The 13,465-nt window shown below is 49.8% G+C and overlaps 1 protein-coding gene across 1 annotated transcript in view; it reads right to left on the reverse strand.

Moving 5' to 3' along the window:
* Positions 1-3: 3 nt before the first annotated feature.
* The window catches only part of ITIH6 (inter-alpha-trypsin inhibitor heavy chain family member 6), a 33,097-nt gene continuing 19,635 nt past the window's right edge, over positions 4-13,465 (reverse strand). Inside the window, exons 7-15 of the mRNA XM_088658637.1 lie at positions 13,008-13,124; positions 10,931-11,102; positions 8,434-10,245; positions 7,788-7,814; positions 6,185-6,214; positions 5,634-5,684; positions 5,428-5,541; positions 3,732-4,112; positions 4-2,691 (exon numbers count right to left, since the gene is read on the reverse strand). Of these exons, the coding sequence (XP_088514763.1) occupies positions 2,456-2,691; positions 3,732-4,112; positions 5,428-5,541; positions 5,634-5,684; positions 6,185-6,214; positions 7,788-7,814; positions 8,434-10,245; positions 10,931-11,102; positions 13,008-13,124 (2,940 nt within the window). The 3' untranslated portion in view covers positions 4-2,455. The remainder of the gene's footprint in view (positions 2,692-3,731; positions 4,113-5,427; positions 5,542-5,633; positions 5,685-6,184; positions 6,215-7,787; positions 7,815-8,433; positions 10,246-10,930; positions 11,103-13,007; positions 13,125-13,465) is intronic.

Consider the following 13,465-nt stretch of genomic DNA (forward strand, 5'->3'; position numbering starts at 1 on the left):
CCCCCAGGAACGAAAGCCTTCCATGTGGGTTGCTGGGAGATCCCCTCTCTCCAACAAAGTCTTTGTTCTGAAGAAGTTGGGCTTTTAGTATAAACTTAGGGCAGCATCTCACAAAGTACTCAGGTTGAGATGCCACTTCCAAAGCATAGGTGGCATGCCAGTTTTGAAGGGCATCTGTGCACATTATTTTCAGCTGGGTGGTTTCAATATTGCGGCTAATGTGAAATTGCTCCCCATTTCTTTTGTGAACATTTTCAACAGTGTCTTCAAAATATCTCCCTTTTCGGCAGTTCTTTTTTTTACACATCTTGGAAGAAGAAGAAAGACATTTTTCAAGTGCCCCGAGTTGCAGCCCAATCAGATTGTGGCCGGTGACATTATGACATCAGGCCTAGTCTAGTGATGCTGTCCTGTTCAGTATGTGATGGGCTCACCCTTATAACTGATTCAGGAAGGAAGTAGAAGCATGCAAAACCATCCCATTAAACAGTATTTTTAGCAGCTGAATTCCCTCACAATCGATGTGTTTTCTGTCCCACCAATATCACTAACTTCAACTGAAATAAAACCAGCCATATATTCAGTTCAGCCATATTTGAAATTCATGAAAGCAGCAGCTAAAATCTTTTTTCTGCTTAAGTAGATTATAACAGGGCAGGTGGTGAATAACATTATCTGTGTCAGATGCACACAATACAGGTTTGCCTCTTGTCCCTTTTGCATAGAAGCAGTAGGCTGATCCTTTTGCATTTGATGTATTTTTGAGGGTTACGCAGTGAGTAACATAGACCTTTGCAAGTGGCTTGCTGCAGGTGCAGTCTTACTTCATGCCAAGCAGTGGTCCAGACTCTGGGTACCATTCAGCTATTCCTCAACAGTCATTTACGTTTTATTGTATGAATTGTAAAATACAATTTAACACGTGAAAAGAGAATGTTGTCTTGCCAGAGCTGGTCTCAGACTTCTGGGAAAGAGGCTCTTGGCTGCAATATTCAGGGGCAGCCTTTCTGAACATAAAGCCAACAAATAAAAATGAATGTATGTAATGTAACAGCATCACGGGGAGACATTGGGCTCCTAGAGTGATTAGAGGGGGGCGGGGGTTGCCTCTTTGCTGTTGTCTGTGCTATCACATTGTTGGGGTCTAATCGGAAATTTTATGGGGGCGAGAATGGAAGAGGACTTCTAGCCATTCCTGTGCAGAGACCAGGCTGATGCAATTTAAATCCCTCACATCCATTTTCTTGGTTCTGCTGCCCTACTGGCCCCACTGCTGCCTTGTTTGCTTCAGGTTTGGGCCTTTAGTGCAAAGGGAAAGTTGGTACAGAAGTGGGGCTCATCATAGTTAGTGGAGGGATTGACATGTCATTTAAGGGATTAAAATGCAGAATAAATTGGCACAGCCTAGTGGGCTCCCTGACTTGTTGCTTCCAAGGTACAGGGGTGAGAAGGGCCACCTTAAAACAGTCAGCAGCACCCCTTTTCCTGTTAACTATTGAACAACCTGATACCCATTCTCCATCAGCTCTCCTCTGCTGTTCTGTGGCTCTGAATGGATTGCTGTTGGTTAGAAGATAGGTTTGCATCTTGCATGGGTTGTTCTCAGAGTTGACTCCTCGTCTTCATCCTGGAACTGAACTCTCCTTTTCACAGATCAGTTCTCAAGACTTAATGGTGCCACACCTCTGGCCAAAATGGTCCAAAGAAAAGGGATGGTTCTTTGCAGGACTTTTAAATAACCACATTAAGCACACAGCAGAATTCTGCATATCTGCTAGCTGGTTTGTCTCCACTTTGCACCAATGGGCATCAAGGTTTCTGAACCCACCACTGGTAAGTGGCTCTCCTGCAGATCTATTCCAATAGTGTGCTAGTGTTGAAAAGATGCAGTGCATTTGCTGGAATAGGCAACTATTGCAAAAAGGACAGGAAGCCCTTGTGCTTCATAGGCCAAGTAAGGCAGGCTTCAGTCTGCTGCTGAATCGACTGTGTTGCTGTTTTTTAACAGTTTGGGGTTTTGGAGGGCCAAATATCTGTTGGAAAGTTTGTGGGGGAAGGGGAGAGAAAAAGTGAATATCCTCCCAGCATCAAGGATGATGATGTTGAAAATTTACACAGCCTTTCCTGTGGAATGAGTTACCCATTCAGGATTCCCTGCACACACACGAGGAGACCTTTGTGATAAATCCACTGTCCTTTTCTATATGAAGTTAATAAAACAGTGTAATGAGGGCATAAATTTAAACATGTCTGCACTGTGCAAGACATTTTTTTAAAATTATCCTGCCTCCATCCCCCAGAATCTACTGCAAAGGTCATGGAAGGGAGACAACAGGCTCTCCCTCCTTTTCCACACCATCCCTGTCACGTAAGGATGGGGGGGGGCAGGAGGTTGGGAATTGGGAAAGTCCTAGACTTGTCGCTTGCTACCCCAGTTGAGTGAAAGATGGTTGGCTCACAATTCCAGCAGGTCGGAGGTTACGTAGGAGCTGTAGGGAGCCCCCAGCAGCCCCTCCACATCCTTGCGTTTCAGCAGCCAGCATGGTGCCTCATGTGCCCTCCAGGATGAATCCTTCAGTATTTTGGTGACCTCGGTGACTAGGGCTTTGTTAGAGCCCCTCCACATCCATGCCGCTCGCTCCCCTTCGGTGGGGGCTGGGGAGAGCCTGATGGTGTCCCTCTGAAACTGGCCTGTGGAAGAGGAAATTGGCAAAACATGATGTGCGTGGTCAGGAAAAGGCAGATGGGGAATCAGACTGATGAAGCATCCAGTCGAACAAGTCTTACCATGCTCATGTCTCTTTCTCTACAACAGGTGTGGGGAACCTTTGGCCCTCCAGCTCCTGTCGCTGAACTATACCTCCCAGCAGCCCCAGCAAGTATGGCCGGCCATGATGGGAGATGTAGTTCAGCAACAGCTGGAGGGACGAAAGTTCCCCACAAATCTGCAGCTTTACTTGCTGCTTAGGAATACCTTCTGTCCTAAAAAATCGGGTTTTCTGCAGGATAGACGCTGAAGTGACAGGGGCTGCTGGTCTAAGTGAAGGTGGAGTGGGCAAAACATTTGGGGTGGGGGAGCCTGGTGCCCTCAAGACTCCAGCTCCTATCAGCCTCAGCCGGTATGACCAATGGTCAGGGAAGCTGGAATCCAGGATCCAGCAACAGCTGGAGGGCACCAGGTTCCCCATCAGGTGCTACTGTGATCCCCGGGGGATCATCTTGGAAAGGAGGGAGAGGAGATTTCAAAAGATGGATAAAATTCCCAGCAAGGTTAGAGAGTTTGCTTTGGGTATATTGAAGTGAAAATTGCAAAAAGGTACAGTGCTATATTTAAAGAGCTTGCATTCTAGTTCATCAGGATCAAGTTATATGTGACTGTAAAAGCATCTTTGAACGCTATGATTGAGATCTTCCTTCTGTTTTTTATAACTTGCAGCAACTTTGGCAGGATGTGTATGGGAGAGGCCCAGAGTAGGACCATAGCACAGAGGAAGGGGGCATTTAGTCCCTCCCCTGCTGTTTTTCTCTATGAAAAGTGCCTATTCCACTCAACTGTTTTTACAAATAGGCAGGGCACTCCTAAATAATTGCATTGCAGTCTGGACTAGGGCAATGGGACCCTAGCACTCTCTGGTTTCTGCCACAGATGCAACCTGCATGAAACTGCTTGTGCAAGAGGGATGGTGTTAGTTAGCAGCCTAGAAGCTGTATTTGTAAGAGGAGTTGCTCACCTAGCAAGCCACCTGCTGAAGCGGACAGCCCCTTGCTGTTCACCACATAGAAGCCGAGATGATCCCGCTGCAGAGCCATGGGGTGACTGTAGCGATGCAGGAGAACCAGGAACTGCACTTCGTGACCAATCCATACGGTGACGTTGGCTTCAGGCCACACAGAAATTGCCAGCTGGGGCTTGTGGATTACAGCCCGCTGGGCAAAGGGCAACACCAGCTCACCTTCACCGTGGAGCGTGATGCCCTTCCGTGTTACGTTGACCACATAGCCAACTCGAGGGTGTTCCACTACCATGGTTATGGCATCAAAGTAGGTGCGGGGACGCTCCTCGTGACCTGGCCTGAAAGGGGCCCCCATTAAGTGCCCGTTGACAGACAACCCTGGGGAGCAAAGGAAGGCAGCACTCTGTAATGAAAGAACAGTCTTTCCGTTTCCCCACTTCCCACCTAGAGGGAGAAGGCACAGAACCCGGGTGTTCCCCAGAGGTGGGGAAGCTGTGGGCCTCCAGTACAAGTCCCATCATTCCTGGCTACTGGTGAGACTGGCTGGTGCCAGTAGGAGTTGGAGTCCAACAACTGAAGGGCCACAGGGTTCCCATGCCTGCAAGTCTAAACCAGCCCACTAAACCAAAACGGCCATACCACACCGAAAACACTCTTATAATGCTCTTAACAGTCCTACTGCCCCCCCAAAAAATCATAGGAACTGTAGCTTGCTAAGGAGGCTGGGAACTTTAAGTGTGAAAGGTCTCAGCACTGTTAACAGCTACAGTTCCCAGAATTCTTTGGGGTAAGCCATACCTGTTGGTATAACTGCTTTCAATGCATCTAAACAGGAACATATCTCCTTACTCTCAGGATTTGTCAACTAGCTAAAATTCTCTCTTCCTGCCCAGTTGCTAGAATTTGAGAGTACAAAATAGAGTGGTAGATTGTGTATCTAAATTAATTTCCCTTTTTATAATATGTAGATTTTGTGTGTGCGCGCTCTGCCATTTTTTGTTTGTACTTGCTTCCCAGCAGAGATGAAAAGCACTTTGTAGTGTACAAAGGCACTGAGTCCTAGATCCATTTTTAACAGAAGTTGATTCTCTTGACAAATTATCTGCACATCCTCAGAGGCACTGTCGGATTCTTTAAAAGATGTGCAGGTTGGATGGAGAAGGGTGGGTAGACACACTGCATATGCTTGCAGGCACATGTTAAAAGGTAAAGGGAAAGGTACCCCTGACTGTTAGGTCCAGTCACGGGCGACTCTGGTTGCGCGCTCATCTCGCTCTATAGGCCAAAGGAGCTGGCGTTTGTCCGCAGACAGCTTCCTGGTCATGTGGCCAGCATGACTAAGCAGTTTCTGGCGAAACCAGAGCAGCGCACAGAAATGCCGTTTACCTTCCCGCCGGAGCGGTACCTATTTATCTACTTGCACTTGACGTGTTTTTAAACTGCTAGGTGGACAGCAGCTGGGACCGAACAATGGGAGCTCACCCCGTCGCGGGGATTTGAACTGCCGACCTTCCAATTGGCAAGCCCTAGGCTCTGTGGTTTAGACCACAGCGCCACCCGCATCCCTTGCAGGCACATGTACCTGGCTTGAAATGTCAAAATTATTGAAAACAATAATTTTGTTCTTGGAACCCTCTGGGTTAGTTCAGAACAAGCCCAACCCATGTTGATCAGAAGGCACTGCAGCCCTTACCTGTTGCAGGGTCGCTCACCAAGCGCAGGACATCACCTGAGCATCCATCCAGAGTAAAGCACAGGTTCCCCAGTGAATGTGGCAACCTTACTACAAAGTGAGGGTCTCCATCCACTGCAAGGAAAAACAGACAAGGATGTAAGATACTAAATTTAAAAAGGAGGGAGGCATGGGAATCTGCATGGCTGGGAATAAGATGGCCTTACCCCAGGAGGAAAAAGTGAAGAAGCCAGGGTCAGATGAACCTACGAAGGAGCCTGGAAGGAGAGATGGAAGGAGCAGCTTTAGATCTACCGGTCATTAAGCATCGCTCTCAACATATCTGGGCAGCAAGTATCATCACACATCTAATTTGGGGGCCAAGGTAGGCTCTGCCTCTTTGCCTAGCAACTAACCCAAAGGACTTTGGATCAGCTGTCTTGGCCCATATATAGGCTGCTGCAGTGCAGACGTTGAAAAGGATCGGCCAGTCGGGATCAAGATGTTTATTTTGAAAATGCTCACCTCCCCACCACCACCACCTTGGGCCAAGGCAGGGCAAAAGAGGGCAAAACATGGCAGGTGAGGAAGGGTGGATTCAGAATGAAATATTGGCAGGTGGTGGTTGAGCCAAGACAAAACAAAGGCAGATACAGGCCATGGGCAAACCCAGACTTGAGTGGCTTTTCGGATTCCGTTTCTGTCCGACATAAGACCTCGCTGGACCCACCAGTTATCAGCCCTGCTGCCCTTATGCACCCATCCTGCAGGGATGTACCTGAATCACCATCCGGTTCTTCTAAGAAGTCTGCAAAGGAAAGTCTATTTTCAGAGGAGTCGGGCAATGGACACCCTTGGAAGCAATCCTCCCCTGGTACCACTGCCCTCCACCCCCTTTCCCAAGCGGCTGAGCCCAGCCCAGCTTTTCTCTGAATCCCTTCAGTTGTCGTTGCTAATAGAGTTATCTGTTCCTGCAGAACCCAAGAGAGTCACTGAAACGTCGGTGGTGCTTGTACTGTTGCTTTGCAGCCAGAAGCAGGCAACTACAATGGGCCTGCTTGGAAGGCCACAACAACTTCCCAAATACATAAAGGTAAGGTAAAGGGACCCCTGACCATTAGGTCCAGTCGTGACCGACTCTGGGGTTGCGCGCTCATCTCGCATTATTGGCCGAGGGAGCTGGCATATAGCTTCCAGGTCATGTGGCCAGCATGACAAAGCCGCTTCTGGCAAACCAGAGCAGCACATGGAAACGCCGTTTACCTTCCCGCTGTAGCGGTTCCTATTTATCTACTTGCATTTTGACGTGCTTTTGAACTGCTAGGTTGGCAGGAGCTGGGACCGAGCAATGGGAGCTCACCCCGTCACAGGGATTCGAACCACCGACCTTCTGATCAGCAAGCCCTAGGCTCAGTGGTTTAACCACAGCGCCACCTGGGTCCCATATCAGTTTGAATTTATCTTGAGCAGCTTTCAAGTTTTATACAAATGCTAGTAAATGGCGCTTGCATTCTGTAGGCAAAGAGCAATGATTTCTGGCCCCTCCCCACAAATCCATGCCTGAACAGGATTTACACATACACTTCTGTAAGATATTGAGCTTGGCTTGCTTGGTGCTGGAATTGCTGGTCATTGCTAATAGAGCTATCTGTTCCTGTAGAACCCAAGACAGAAAATTATTGTGCTGTGTTTTGAGTGCTGGATACAAAGAAGTGGCCCATTTTCAGGCTTTGGGTAGTAGGTATGGCTTGGGGGCTTTATGTATATTAAATTTCAGCTTTCTGGTTAGCCTGAAAGTGGTATGAGCAAGGTGTGTGTGTGTGTGTGTGTGTGTGTGTGTGTGTGTGTGTGTGTGTTTGTACTTCTTGCCTCCCATTTCTATGGAGAGGCTTTAAAATGTCCCCATTTCAGGCTTTTCTAGTAATCACAAATTGTATGCCAAGCCTGAGGTTCTGGAAAGTACTGTTATCATGTACATTCTGAGGCCGAGTGCCACTTTTCCATATGCAAGCTTTCCTTTACCTGATGCCCTTCAGATGTTTTGAATTGCAGCTCCCTTCATCCCTGACCTCTGGCCATGCTGGGTAGGTGCAAAGAGAGTTGCAGTCCTAAACAATTGTAGGGCACCAGGTTGGGGGGAGGCTGCTGCATATTAATATCCATGTGGGATTTCTGTAAAAATAAAAAAAGAAAGAATCGGCAACCTATTATACAGGCAAGGCCCTGTGTTCAAGTCAGTCCTGATTCCCAGCTGAAAAACATCTCTTAACCATCAGAGAGGCAGGAGGACTGAAATCTGAGGAAACCTTTTAAAATAGGAAATAGGATGACCTTACCAGCCCACCAAAGTTCAGAGTGAGTGACTATGATGGCAGAATTACCTGAATAGTCTTCATAATCCAGAGTTCCTGAGGAGAAGACAGACAAAAGTTGAGAGCCTGAACAATTTGGGAGCAGAATGGGAAGAAGATGGCATAGAGCACGGGCAACAAACATGACTCCCTCTAGACATTGCTGGACTTCCACTTCCATCATTCCCAGCCATTGAGCATGTTGACTTGGGCTTGATGGGAGTTAAGAGTCCACCAACATCCCGAATAATGTAGAGCAGCAGCAGGAGATGACCTGGGAGAAAGCCAGACTGCTGGGAAGAGTTAGCAGTGCAAGATGCACAGGCTAGAAGGAAGGAAAGGGGAAGAGGAAGCAATGGGTCCTAAATGAGGAGAAAGATGGTAAAGTTAGAGCACAGGTTAAGGTGGGAGAGACAGAGCAGGGAAGAAAGAGACCACACCGTTGGTTCTTGGGATGGTAGCACCAAATGCTGGTAGAGCCAAAGAGTTGTTAAAGACCTATGAGTGTTGAACCAAGCCAAGTTCCTTCTCAAGCAAGACCCGTAGCCCACCCAGTGCTTGGCAGACCAGTAGCGTGACAATTGGATTAAGGATCCTGGAAGTGAGGCAAGTGTTGGCCAGGTGTAGAAGAGGTTGCAGATGTCAGAGGAAGGCTGAAACATTTCCTTGCACCTACCTGCATGTCCCCGGGGTGTCACGAAACTATACACAGCCGGCGGGTTCAATGACTCCACATATTCTGTGTCCTGGTCGGTGGCTGAGCGTAGCTCGGACTCCCCAGGCAGCAGGAGGAGGCTGATGTCTGGCGCAGGGGTGGTGCTACCAGGAATCCTGCTTTTACTCTCCAACTCTGCTCCCAGAGTCACTAAGGATGTAGCTGTAGCCCAAGGGATGGTACTATTCCATGGGGGCTTGTCAGTGTGCATCTCTGTGGCTGCCCCACCTTTGGGAGTTGTTGTCTTACTCCAGGGAACGTTCCCTGACTCCACCTTGGCAGTACTTGCCTGCCAGCTGGTAGGCATGTGGTGCTCGTTGACAGGGTTTGGTGTCGTCTCCTGCTGCTCCCAGGAACTGGAGTGACCCCCTAGGACCTTGGCACTGCCAGGCGGGTGCACTGTCGTGGGAGGCCTGCCGTGCCCTGTGCTGGCGGTCCCTACCAGGACCTTGGAAACAGCTGTTCCTCTAGTCTCCAAAACAGAGTGTGGCTGAAGCGTGACCTTAAGCCTCCCAGCTCTGGTGGAGCTGGGCTTTGAGGGTTTGATGGGCGGCTTGGTTCCCCTTGGGGAGGCTGTGGCTCTGGGTGGTTTAGCAGACCCACGGATGACAGCAGGAGTCAGAGACATGGCAGTCACTCCTGGAACTGGTGTGGCAGCTTTGGCAGTTTTGGTGTAACCGGGAGCAGGAGGCACTGGGGAAATGAAGGCAGTGGTGGGAGTGACAGCAGTAATGGCAGCAAATGGTGGGGACGTGACTCTGGCTGCTTTAGTAACTCTAGCTGCTGCCACTGGGACCAGGGGAGTGGGAGCAGATCCTGGCCTTGCTGTGGCCTTTGGGGATTTTGCAACCATGGGGACGCTGGTTGCTCCAAGGGTAGGTGTGGCTTTCGCCACTTTAGATAGCCCCGATGAAGCAGAAACCCCCAAAGTTGTGGGGGTGGCCTTGAGCGCTCCGGTCACCCCAGGAGGGCTGGTAGTAGCTTTGGGTGGCCGGCCCTTCTCTCTGTCCTCATCTGGCCGCACCACAATCAGGGAGGTGACGGGGGTGACAAAGTTGTACTTGAGTGACAGGTTGGTGGCCTTTTCAGTCAGCAGGCGGCGGGCGGCTGTGTCATTGGCTCGGAACCGGGCCTGCAGCAGGTCCTGAATGGTGAAGTAGGCCCAAAGCCTCTGCACAAAGCGACTGATCTTGTTGGCATCCCCAAAGCAGCCAAAGGGAGCAGCTTCAGTGGTGTTGGCAGAGATGTCGTTTTCCTGGCTCAGCGGGCCCTCCTGGCCATGCCCCGTGGTGCGTACCCGCAGCTCTGATGCCCCTGGCTTCACCCGCCCAGCCACAACCAGCTCGGAGCCCAGGAAATAGTTGGGGAACAGGTTCTGGGTGAGGTCTTGTGCCATCCCGTCCAGGTAGGCCAGCTCCACATCATACAGCAAAGGGCTGGCGATCTCGTCGTAGAAACCCTTCAGCTGCAAAGTGGCATCGGCTTCCTCGTAGATGCGCCGAGCGACGCCGCGGTTCTCTAGCGACAGGCGCCTCAGCAGCCCGTAGTCCGCATCGTCACCGAAAGCCAGGCCGAAAAGCGAGGTGGTGCCTTTCAGAGCCTGCTGAGCGTTGGAGAGAATGCGGCTGCCAGCCGTCACGCCTGAGGTGGGCTCGCCATCTGTCAGGAAGATGATCAGGGGGATTCTCTGTTCCTTCACAACTTTCCCCGCCGCTGGAGAGCTCCGGTTGAAGACGGAGGCGGCAGCAAGCAGAGCTGCGTTGATATCAGTCCCTAGGGAGCAGAAGGCCCGGGGAAATCAGAAGACAGGACTCCTAGGTTTTCTAGGAAGAACAGTGGTGTCTAAAGGAAGGGGTAGACCCAGAGAGGGCTATGAATCGGGTCTCCTGTGTCACACCCAAAGGGGAGAATTTGGGTTCTAGAAAGCGAGTGTTGGGCAGCTTTGATCTACCACAGTTTCGGCTAACTGTGTGTAAGAATGGGGAGGGCAGAGCTCAAGAGAGCAAATATGCATAGCTGCCAAGTCTCCCGTTTCCCCCGGGAAATCCCCATTTTTCCAGCTGTTCCTAGCTGAAAAAACAGATTTTTTTTGTTTCCCTCCGGTTTATTCTGGCGCAGCGGCCATTTTGGAACTGGGCGGAGCATGCTCAGAAGCTACTTTTGATGCTGCTCTGCCCAGTTCCAAAATGGCTGCAGTGCGACTTCTGGCACGGCGGCCATTTTGGAACTGGGCAAAGCAGCATCAAAAGTCACCCAGTTCCAAAATGGCGGCAGTGCTACTTCCTGTCTGCTATTTCCAGTCCAGTCCCTTATTTCTCTGACAGCAACTTGGCAGGGATGAATATGGAGCATTCTTCCCAATACCCCAAATGGCTGTTTGTGTGGTTGACTCCAGGACCAGCACACCAGCAACCCCCACCCCCCAGCAAGCAATTATCCTGGCCAGCCCAGAACTCACATCCATCCGCTTCCATCTTGCTGACATAGTCCTTGGCCTTCCGGATATTCTGAGGAGTAGCTTGGATGGAATGGCTGGGCATCCACACATTCACAGTGTCTGAGAAAGTCACAATGTTGAAGTAGTCATCTTGGTGGAGGTCGCTCAGGATGACATGCATGGCCTTTTTGGTCTGCGGAACAAAACTTCCCTACATAAAACATCTGCTTAAGTAAATGCTGATCCATGTTTCCCAAGCTGCAAGGGGCTGCTGTTTGAACCTTTCCAGACACAGGTCCATGCAACTTATCTGCAGTTCAGCGTTAATGGCTTGTGAAGTGCACAGCACTCGCCTCCTTGCATATTGTCCCCAAGAAGGTGCCATATGCAAAGAGTTCCAAGTTCAGAATAATTTTAGTATTATAGTAGCTATGCTTAATGAGTCAAAGCAGGCAATGACTGCCACACATAATTTACTTACTTACTTCTTTATTAACATTTTACCTCACCCTTCCTCCCAAAAGGAGCCCAGGGTGGCAAGCAACAAATACAGTGGTACCTCGGTTTATGAACACAATTGGTTCCAGAAGTCTGTTCATAAACTGAAGCGAACTTTCCCATTGAAAGTAATGGAAAGTGGATTAATCCGTTCCAGACGGGTCCGCGGAGTACTCAACCTGAAGCGTACTTAACCCAAAGCATGGGTGTAATTGGTTCCGGAAGTCTGTTCATAAACTGAAGCGAACTTTCCCATTGAAAGTAATGGAAAGTGAATTAATCCGTTCCAGATGGGTCCGCGGCGTTCGTAAACTGAAAATTCGTAAACCGAGGTGTTCATAAACCGAGGTTCCACTGTACAATTAAATTTTAATTTATTTATTTTAAAAAATTAAGAACATCTAAAAACATTTTAAAACAGTCACAGAAAGGGTGAAAAGTGACTTTTCTCTCCCCCTCTTCCCCACAAAAGCTTCTCTTGAGGTTTACATTGCTGAATGGGGCAGGCTGTGGTGCAGCAGACCAAATGGGAAGAGAGAGATTTGCTGAAAATTGGGAGGAGCTTCTTCCTTTGCACACAGCATAAAAACCTGGTAATGCTCTGACATTATTGAATTGTACTAATGGTTTTGATGAATTTGTCGTTTGCTTCATCAGCTATTGCGTTTGAAATTATTGTGATAGCCTTGTTTGTTGTTTTTAATGCTATTGTTGTGATTATTGTGAGTCACTTTGAGCTCAACATCTGTTGTTGGAAAATATTAAATCAGCTCAGCTCAACATGCGTAGAAGCAACTTCTGGCGCCGCAGCCATTTCAGAATTGGGCAGAGCGGCACCAGAAACATGGCCGCCGGCAGGAGCTGCTTTCCGGGGGATTTACGGGAGATAAATCCATTTGGGAGACCAGCGGGAAACGGTAAGAAAATACGGGGGTTTCCTGGGCAAAACGGGGTACTTGGCAGCTATGCATGTATGCCACCTTGAGGAAGGGTGGGATAAAAATGTAGCAATAATAGTAATAATATGTTCACTTCTGTTTGTCTTCACACAGCCTATTCACACTGACATTCTACCCTTGCATGGCACTGAGCCCAATTCTAGCATATAAGCACCAGGAAATTGGACTTAGGAGATGTGCATCTTGGGAAATAACAACCCATGTTTCCCACCGGTTCCTCCTGGACTATAGCAAATGTGTAGCGGCATCTTACCCATAGAGGCTAGTGGTGCGGGGCGCCAGGGCGCCAAGTTCTGGAGGGTGCCAGGGAAGAGGCGGAAGAGGCGGAGGCCTCTCCCACCTCCGCCATGCTGCACCGAAGCAGCGCCGCGCCCGGAGCCTCTGTCTGCCGTGGCCACCATGGCACGAAGCAGCCAGCTGAGCCGGGAGGTGCCACGTCCAGCCTCCGCCTCTTCCCTGCCGGAGGAGCCGCCCTCCAGCCGCGGCCCGCCTCCTCCAGCCCTGCTGACAGGGAAACGGGGGGGGGGCACCAGAGGGAGCTTTGCACCATGGCGCCAGATATGCTTTGGGCGGCCCTGCACGTGTGCCAACACAAAGACACCAATTTGGGGGAAAGCGGCCCTTCCCGCTTGCAACTTCACCTGTTTCATCTTGGTGCCATACATGGAGCCACTGACATCGATAACAAACACCACGTCCTTCTGTACAGGGGGCAAGCCCCTCGGGGCAAAGAAGTGGACAAAGTAGCCATTGTAGATCTGAGAGAGAGGGAGAGAGAGGGAGGGAGAGAGGGAGAGAGAGGGAGAGAGAGAACGGTCACTCTGGAAAGGGTGCACACTATCATTTAGTCCAGGCTTTCTCAACCTCAGCCCTCCAGAAGTTTTGAGACTACAATTCCCATCATCCCTTACCACTGGGTCTGCTAGCTAGGGATCATGGGAGTTGTAGGCCAAAAACATCTGGAGGGCCGAGGTTGAGGAAGCCTGATTTAATCCCACCCCACCCTACACAAATGCAGAGTGCATTCCCTAAGACCATTGGATGGCGCCTTGTATGCCTCCTTCCGGCAACTCCTACAGCCAAGCTCGTGCCAAATGTA

This window comes from Zootoca vivipara, chromosome 15 (assembly GCF_965207765.1).
Source record: "Zootoca vivipara chromosome 15, rZooViv2.hap1.1, whole genome shotgun sequence".
Classification (NCBI taxonomy): Eukaryota; Metazoa; Chordata; class Lepidosauria; order Squamata; family Lacertidae; genus Zootoca; species Zootoca vivipara.